Source organism: Scardinius erythrophthalmus, assembly GCF_964197995.2.
Source record: "Scardinius erythrophthalmus genome assembly, chromosome: 11".
In the NCBI taxonomy this organism is placed as follows: Eukaryota; Metazoa; Chordata; class Actinopteri; order Cypriniformes; family Leuciscidae; genus Scardinius; species Scardinius erythrophthalmus.
The window spans coordinates 38,042,643-38,052,485 of NC_138231.1; the positions used below are offsets into that span (position 1 = coordinate 38,042,643).

The window sequence follows — 9,843 nt, forward strand, 5'->3', positions numbered from 1 at the left end:
TATTCATTTTTGGGATGCAGAAACCTTTTTCAAAGCTGCTGTAAAATGCAGATAAAAACACATCTGTAATCACGCAAGTTTCTTGGTAAAAGAATTTTATTTTATTTTAATAAAATATTTTTTTTGGATCTGGTTAAAATAAGGTACATTTTTTAAAATGCGTAGAGGGTCCAGGTGTTCTTTTTCGTTCTGCTGCCCCTCACATTTTTAAACATAAGAGTGTTCTGTGTGCGAATGGCCCATATGACTGTGTTCAGAACGTTTCATAATATGAATCTTCTCAAACTCATTCCAGTCACTCGAATGTGCCCTCTTACTGTGTTCTGTCATGTACACTGGATTTCGCCCAACACTCCTTACTTATTCCTTGCCTGCCTTCTTTCCATTTCCTGTTCCTCTCCTCTTTTTCTTTCAGTACCTCCATCATCTGTCTGTTACCTAACCGAACAGAAAATTGCAATTCACCAGCAATTTTCTCCTCTGTGGAGCATGGATGAAGCCTTCGAAGGAAGGCCTCAGTTCTCTCTTAGCCTCATATCTAGCACTGCATCATAGTCGACAGCCTCCGCGATCCTATCTTTTATTTAACTGTGTGTCAGTATGTCACTCTCCTCTTTGTTTAAGCTACGTCTTTATTTATTTATTTTTGTGAACAGGGAAAGGTAGTCCATCACCAGTAATGCCTACCAGGAAGTTTTTCAGATTTATTGCAGGTGCAGTTGTAGATCTTACATTTTTTCATCCCTTTCAATCTCCCCATTGTGCCTTATAAGGTTTGAATAAGGTCAGTCACTGTTGGTGGATGGTTAAGGTGGGGGAAATAATCTGTACAGCATAATATCGTGATAATTTGGACATATTTGGACATTTTTTTCAGGGCCTGGATTTTGGCTTGGGGTTGCGAGTGTTGTGCAAGTAAGGTTAGTAAAGGTTAGTAAGGCTTTTTTCTTTGTAGAACTGCTTAAAACAATATGTAACAAATGCATTGAATTGAATGTGCATACGCAACTGTTTTTTTAATTACATTGCCTCTATTGTGCTTTTTCGAATATTACCTTTCATGCAGTGTGTAATATAGCTGTTTGTGAATGTAAAGTTTTAAAGATCAAAGCGCATGACATGTCTCCTAAAATTAAAAATCGTATCTGAACTGCTGAAACGAGTCGTCAGCAATTCCAGTCTCAATTTCTGTTACACACCAATGCAACAATGTAACTAATTTGCATATTGTCAGCCTATGGTTTTCATTGGCTGCCTGTGAACAGCATCTACTTTGACCCGCCCTCAAACACTGTAGGCCTGGAAGAGTTTGGTTCTTGTTGTCAACATGTCGAGAAGATGCTGTTTTGATGGGTACAAATCTTTAATGTTGTTGTCATCACAAAGTGTGCCAGCTCAACCTCACCCTTTTGTCCCGTCTATCAGAATGCAGTGGCCAGTGCGAGCACATGTGGGGTGGGGCACAGAGGGCACGGGCTCATAATAAGGCACTGACTCGTGAATAACCACTTGCGTGTTTGCCTTGGAGGACACCAGAAGCCACAGACACAATAAAGGATGCAGACGGCAGCCTGGCTTTAAATCTCTATACAAAGGAAGGTCCTCTCCAATAGCACCGTGGTGTGACTTGCACTTAACAAGTGCAGCTTGTGTCTGTTGAGTGGGTGGATGGACTAACACACGCCATGTTTGTGCTTCCATCCGTGTCATCTGGTCATTTTGCATTCTGCAGCTGTCATTTTGCATTTTTACAATTCACAGTGTTTAAATGTACACACATGAAGGCTGTTGCCTGATCTGCTCCAAAACCCTTTAATGACTAGACTCTTCATGTTTCTAATAGAGATGCAGAGCATCTTTTTCATTTGATAGTGTTTTTTTTTTGCATGCTTTTATATTTCTTTTAATTAAATTTTATATTAGATGTATTTCAGGGAATTTTCTTTTACTGCAATTTATTATTGTTTATTTCTTCTTATTATTATTATTTTATACCTTTTGCCTTATTTTAACACCTTTAAGTCAGATTTGAACTATTCTATTCTATTCTATTCTATTCTATTCTATTCTATTCTATTCTATTCTATTCTATTCTATTCTATTCTATTCTATTCTATTCTATTCTATTCTATTCTATTCTATTCTATTCTATTCAGTCACAACTAATTCACTTTCATTACCAGCAGCATTAGCAGTATCATTTCCTGTACTCTCAGTCATCATATAATCAGTTTTCTGGACTAGGCTTAGGACTTCCTTGTAAAGAAGTTAGCCAATTCTATTAAACGAATAAGTGTAAAGTCATATGCCCATAGGCAGCTCCAACAGGTTGGAGCGGTTGCCTGCATACCGACTGAAGCAGATTGCAGGCATCTGGCATGCCAATGTCGAATGGTTTCCCCCCTTAGTGAATGAACCTGCTGTAGAAGTCCTCCAGTCCCAGACAAAAGCAGTTAATCATGGTATAGTGTCTTGCTGAGGTCGGGGCTTTGTCCCCTGACCTCCATTTCACTCCCGCAAAATATAAACTTAGAGTGTTGTCAGCATAAACTTATTATTACAATCCTTAAATCAAGCTACACACAATATTGCAGGGATAAAGCTTTGATTTTATGGTTTTTAAAAGGAGCAGCTGTTAGAAGAGACATTTATTTAATAAAGTTCACCAAAAGTTTACCATAATTTATATATCCTCATCTAAATATTTGTATAGGGTACACTAAAAGTATTTAGGGAACTTTTAAGCAACTATTGCTGGTTCATAGTTTAGTTTTCATTTTATTTTTGATTTAAGTTTTAGTCATTTTGTTATGAGCTTTTGTAGGTTTTTATTAGGTTTTTTTTTTCATTTAGATTTATGTGTGACTATTTAGCTTTATTTTTATTTCAGTTTTAGCTGTTTATATTTATTGTCGCTGTTGTTGTTCTAGATCTCTAGTTATGATATCAGTATTGTATATGTGTAAAAGAAAAGAATGAAAAAAAAAATTTTCCTCACGAAACATTACATTTAGGATGTTAAATGCTTGTTATTGTAGTATATGCCAACTTGTGGGCTTTGTTGCTGCCACTGGTTCTTACTTGATAGCTTTTACAGCATCATACTGTGTTGCATATGATTGACAAGCCAATCAACTATAAATTAAGCCCAGCTTTTTGAATAGAGAATATTAATGCACAAGCAAAGAAAATATTATCAGTCTTTTAATTTAACCAGAACGATGCACGAACAAAATCAAGATTTATTCAGCAGCTGTGCTGTAATTACTTGTTGTTGCTGACTTTACTTGCAGGACCCGAGCTTTGCAGCATTCCTCCTTGACAAGCTCCAGACTCTGGAATGGCCTCCTCGGGGCTGCGGATCCCAGAGCAGCTGTGAAGTGTGTGGAACCCCCCTTCACCACCTGAGGCGCCTGGCACTGCACTCTGCCCTGGGGCTGGCGTTCGAGGACATGCCTGACCTGCAGCCCGGACCCCTTTCTGGCCTGCTGCCACCACGTGTTTCATCCCACAGTGCCATCTCACCCCATGCCTCCTGGGAATGGCCAACACATAGCAGTCAAAACCTCACCGGACATCCTTGTGGTTCCATATCCAGGGAGAAACCACAGGGTATGGGTTGGAGCCAAGAAGGCGCAGTGAAAGTGGGTGGCAAACGAACCTGTTTAGCCACTGTCACACCACTTCCTCTACATGCACAACACTACCTGGAGGGAGTGTGGCATGTGACAAGCGCATCAGAACATCTTCGTTCTTTGGTAAGAGTAGCTATTGCATGACTAGTTCATGACTAATTATTATTCATGAAGCTGTACAAACTGATTATTCTACTTTTGTGGCTAAAAACTATTTACTGAAAAAGTATTTTCACCTTTTCATGATCAGGGGTCTCATTTATAAAACTGTCCGAAAGCCAAAAATAGTGTACGCTAAAAAATATTCAGACTTATAAAACTGTGCGTACGCCAGAACCTGCGCAAAATTCCATTTATAAATCCCAGAAGATTGTGCGCACATGCGTCTCCACTCCGAAATAACCATACATGAAGCTTACAACGCCTAGTTTTACTATGCATATCTCATCTGCATATGATTTGCATATGCATATTCTTCCACGTGATTCCATGTTTAACGGTACAAGACATTAGGAAAACATGAGATACGGATGTGCCGTCACATTAAATTGCTAAAAATCATTTAGTAGCCTATATCCTTGCATTGTTTCTGAATAAGTAAATCAAATAATATAAAATACATTTCAGAGAAAGTTTTTCTCTATCTTTTCCACTGGCCAAATTGTATTTTTAATTGATTTATATTTTTAATATATATATATATATATATATATATATATATATATATATATATATATATATATATATATATATATATATATATATATATATATATATATATATATATATATATATATATATATAACTTCTCAGTAATGATTTAATTTAATTTAAGTGCTTAACTCCATTAATGAGAATGGCATATTTAATCTAAATGTGTATATCAGATGTAAAACATTGTTTAAATCATTATTTTATTTATTTAAACTGTTATTGAGAACATGCACTGTATTTATGCACTGATTAGGACTCATAATGAAGATTTACGGTTTTCCTTTATCCGCCGTTAGATATGCTACAGCATTCTGCTTCACTAAACTGCCCAACTCGCTTGCTAACGTGGACATTTAAGAAGGGATGGATGTTTCAAGTGATAGGCTAGAGTGAAATTATATGTATTATCTTGCTGTATATGTTTAATTTTCTTAAAAAATTATGTCTAAAAGTGACCAAAAAGCCATTTAACTCCATCGGCAAAACGTTTGTACGCATGGGTCAGAGTTTGCGTGCAGGTGAGCAAATTTTTTTTTATAAATCACAACTTATGCCTCGGAAGTGGCGTACACCTCTTTCAGGGCCTGTTTTGTGCGTACGCAATGGTTATAAATGAGGCCCCTGGAGTGTTGAAATTATCTGAAAAGTGGGATTTTTAAATAAATTAACCAGGCTAATGAATATTAATTATGTACTGTAGCATCAATGATGTAATAATTATTCAATAGTCCCTCTAGTTCTGTCTGATTTGCTGTATTTGGAGGCTTCTTAAAATTCTTATTTTGACTTTTTTTTACCCTTCATACTTCGTAGGTTGGTAAGATTTTTAAATGTTGAAGAAGTCAAGGCTATTTTGATCAAAAATACAGTAAAAACAGCAATATTGTGAAATTAACATTATGTAATGCAAGTTAATCCTGTGATGGCAAAAAAAACAACAGCAGTCTTTGTTTTCAGTCACATGATCCTTTAGAAATTATTCTAATATGCTGATTTGGTGCTCAAAAACACTTCTTACTATTATTAATATTGAAAACAGTTGTGCTGCTTAACATTTTTTTTAAATTGATACATTTTTTTCAGGATTTAGAAATAAAAAAATGTGTTACTTCCCAAAATTAATTAAAATGTTCGATATCATGATCTGAGCAAAATTAACTAAACAATCTGAAACTCCTGTAAGAAGTTTACTGAGAACGTCTCTGGTGGTCCTTGTGTCTATTTCTGCTTTGCAGATATACAGATCTTTGTGATTATGGCCTAGTGATTTGGTTTATGGTTTTACCTTGAGCAGAGTTATGTATTAGCTTATATAAAGGAGTCCCTCATCGCAGGGTTTATGTGACTATATGGCATTATGGAGCTCATGTCCAGTTCAGGGCCGAGGATCAGGCTGTTAAGACAAGACTCAAGTACCCTTCTCAAAGAGAATAAGATATCACCTTTTTGATGGCAGTCTTAATTAGATGGTAGTGTTCTGACTTAAGGTGACTTAATCAAACAGAATAGTGAATAGTGAAATGGTAAACATTATATTATTGATGTTTTTCAGCACATGAAACGCTTTTCTACGAGTTGGTTCAAGGTTATCATGGACATCTTAATTGATTTTGCATGCAGTACAAATGTGTGTGGCACATCAGAAAGTCAAAAAGGACAAAATTTCCTCCACAACCACAAATCTAAATACTACAGTATATACTCATTAAAGCTCCAAATGAAACTTTTAATATTTCACCCTTGATATGTTTGTGTGCTGAGTGACTTAGCATTAGCTAGACATTATTATCAGGTAGATTAGCCGCTGCTTGTCTCCTATTGGCCTTCTTGGTTCTACTTGACCTTCCCGTCAGGAGATTGAGCATTAAGTCATCTTGATATGGAATGCAATTTGATGGGCATTTGGATGGCTCGCTGTGACCCCATTGTCACAGATGAGCCATTTGTCATGGCTGATGCTTAGAGAGATGAATAAGATTTAAAAAAACGTAAGCTCTGTGAATGTGAGTTACCCCTAGTTTTATGCACGTTCTGAAGGACGCAAACATGTATGAGAGTTATGGTAAAAGGACACAGATGAGCTTCTGAGTTTATATCCTTCTCTTGTCAATGATAGTTTGGAATGTCAAGGTTTCCATGGAAATGCAACATTCAAGTCATAAAGTCTTGATTGGACAGAGTGACCTTGCCTGATCATTGGCTGGTCATTGTCACAGTTGTAGTGTAGTGATAATCGCTCAACGAAGGAGATGCAAAACCAAAGGTTTTATTTTATTTTATTTTATTTTATTTTATTTTATTTTATTTTATTTTATTTTATTTTATTTTATTTTATTTTATTTTATTTTATTTTATTTTATTTTATTTTATTTTATTTTATTTTATTTTATTTTATTTTATTTTATTTTATTTTATTTTATTTTATTTTATTTTATTTTATTTTATTTTATTTTATTTTATTTGTAGTGTGAAATAGTGTGTTGTATGTAGTCACTGTTGTGGTGGTTAGTGTTTTCCTGAGCTTTATGCATCATAAAGCTTTATAAGTTATGGATGCATGCAAGTTTATCAAGCTTAGCAATGTTACAACCCCCTGAAGTCCTTCATGTTTTTATATCCAGTCATGATTACAATGACTGGAACCCCAGGTTGAAAAATCTTGGATATAAAATATTGTTTCAAAAATATAAAACTCTGTTAAAATATTGTTAGTGAGCTGTGAGTATAACATGCAATTCTTGACGGAAGATCATGTTTGTCGGAATGAATTCCAATGGCAACAAGTTTGCATTCGGTAGTCCTCCTGTAACACCTCTGCATAATACAGAATATTGCTGTAAGAAAAGCTGACTGGCCCTGTGTCAAAGGAACACAATGGATGCTGTCTTCCCCTTCATCTCACAGGGTATAAAAAGCAATTAGACCTTGAAAGTCACAGCACATCCAAACCACACAGAAACACAAGGCTGTTAGCACCCTGGAGAACATTTCCACCCTTAGACAAAGACATTGTGCCATGAATTTCAATAGAGCACTTTCTTTGACAAAGTGTTTTGTCCTTTTTTTATTCCTAAAGGTGTATTTCTGCTGTTTTGTTTTGTATATTGTCAGCACTGTAAAGACCATAGCCTATAATACACCTTTAGCGAACCGCAAAGCTGCGTCAAGAAAATGGGATGGAAAGGATGGGATGGTCTTTTATCCATACATCCCACTTAGTATAATATCAGCTTGGAGGAAGCCAGAGGCATCCAGCCCATGTGTCTCTGTAGTGTAGGACGGGCCTCATTGCTTGTCCTCAGGCCTAAGTGCCACCCGCAGCCCACTAATGGGCCTTCTCTGGCAGCAGGGCTCTTTTAAGGCCTTGAGGAGCCCCGCACAAGCTTTATTTGAATGTGTGGAGGGAGCCAAAAGTGCAAATTGTCAACAGATGGGACTGCAGTCTCACCTGGTGTGAAAAAACGCCACCTGACGTCCATCTGGTTGTCTGCTAGACTGCACATGCTGCCCTGTTTTAACTTGGCAGTGGGCTCATCCTGTGAAGGACGTTAAGGGCCTCCTCTGCAGCTTTTAAAAACAGCAGACCAAATTTAACAATTTCATTTCCTTTCCTGTCCTGTCCTGCAGTGGAGAAACACTCATTACTTGCAGTGACTTTTAATAATAATGTGATCTGGTTATGTTTGATTTGGTAGCAGGGTTTAAGGGTTTATAAATTGTTTTCGTGGCTAGCAGATTGCTGTCGTCTGACAGCATTTAATATAGACTGATAATTAATAGCGTTTCAGAGGGGCTGCTCTCTCCTGTCACCACTTGTGCTAGTGAATGCTCTATAAATGTCAAAGTTAAAGTCCAATGTGACCTCTTTGCTGTCACTGAGCTCCATCTGCTGCTGGGTTTTATTGGAACACAGCTGTGCCCATCTAACACACACTTGTGAGCGTGTGTGTGTGTATGTGTGTGTGTGTGTGTGTGTGTGTGTGAGAGAGAGAGAGAGAGAGAGAGAGAGAGAGAGAGAGAGAGAGAGAGAGAGAGAGAGAGAGAGAGAGAGAGAGAGAGAGAGAGAGAGAGAGAGAGAGAGAGAGAGAGAGAGAGAGAGAGAGAGAGAGAGAGAGAGAGAGAGAGAGAGAGAGAGAGAGAGAGAGAGAGAGAGAGAGAGAGAGAGAGAGAGAGAGAGAGAGAGAGAGAGAGAGAGAGAGAGAGAGAGAGAGAGAGAGAGAGCGCAATGTTGCACAATAAAGAAAAAAGATCTGTATTGAAATGTTGACTACTGGGAAAGGTCGTTTTTTAATTTACCTTGATTTGACATAAACTAAAATGGATGGTTATGGCTGTTATACAAAACTCAGTTTTGTTGATGATTTGATGGATGAGCCTCCTTTTTTCTCGCTGACTGAAGTATCCGAACAAGTATTGAAGCACTGTTAAAGTTATTCTAAAGGCGAGCACTGTAAATAATGCTGAAATAACCACATAATTGAATTATTAATTATAATAATTGCACCACAAGTAATCATCTAAACAGCTCTTCTATTACGATATATTCTGAAGTCGAACCAACATGCAAAGAGTTAAAACAGTTTCAAAAGACTATTTGTTTTATTTCATTTAAATGTTAAAATTGTATTTAAATTATTTATAAATAATATTTAAATTATACTAAATAGTATTTTTTCATACTAAAAATGTTTTAGTTTTAAATAAAAAACATTTAAAAATGACTATTTGTCATATTAATGCACTAATATGCTGGTGCTCAAGAAACATTTCTTGTTATTATCAATGTTGAAACAAGGGCTGCTTAATATTTTTGTGGAAACCGTGATAAAAAAAAAATTCAGGATTCTTTGATAATTAGAAGGTTTAAAATCCCTGACAGGGAACTCATGGTATAATTTCATTCGGACTGAAAGAAATGATTGAACAAACATTTTATGGTCCTATGCCTTCTAAATATGATATATTTATAAAAATATGTTTAGACGAATATAGTGATTGCTATCAGGATATGAGAAGACTTTCAACCAGCATAACAAAAAAATATTTTTGTAGAGAATCACTTATTGCACCTTTAAGTAAACAAATTTGACAAAAAAAAAAATCCATGCAAGCATGTTGCCCTCATTTTTTTATTCTTAATTTGTACAAACACCTTTTTTTTTTGTACAGTATAGTTAGTTTAAATGAATATAGCCTGTCCATTCTGATCTGTAAGCGTCCCTCTTTCGGCATCCTTCTGGGGTCTAATTGTGGCCCCTGACATGAGACTAATTACGGCTGGAGTGAAGGGAGGTAGATTAGCACACAGCCATGGTGGGTGTTTGAGATGAGTCTCTCTGGAGCTGAAGATCCTGCACGTGTGTGCTAGAGATTTTTCTGTGCTCGTTATCTCAACATCAAGCTGTCAGCAGATCACAGATACTCCAGTTTTCCCAGATTCTGTTGTACCTACTCATGCCTTCTCATTTCCTCAATTTTTTCCACTTCTATCCAT

General features: G+C 36.5%; 1 protein-coding gene across 1 annotated transcript in view; it reads left to right on the forward strand.

The window, feature by feature from the left end:
• kif26aa (kinesin family member 26Aa) overlaps positions 1 to 9,843 on the forward strand; it is a 65,166-nt gene that overhangs the window by 30,542 nt on the left and 24,781 nt on the right. Inside the window, exon 3 of the mRNA XM_081378983.1 lies at positions 3,294 to 3,758. Within this exon, the coding sequence (XP_081235109.1) occupies positions 3,294 to 3,758 (465 nt within the window). The remainder of the gene's footprint in view (positions 1 to 3,293; positions 3,759 to 9,843) is intronic.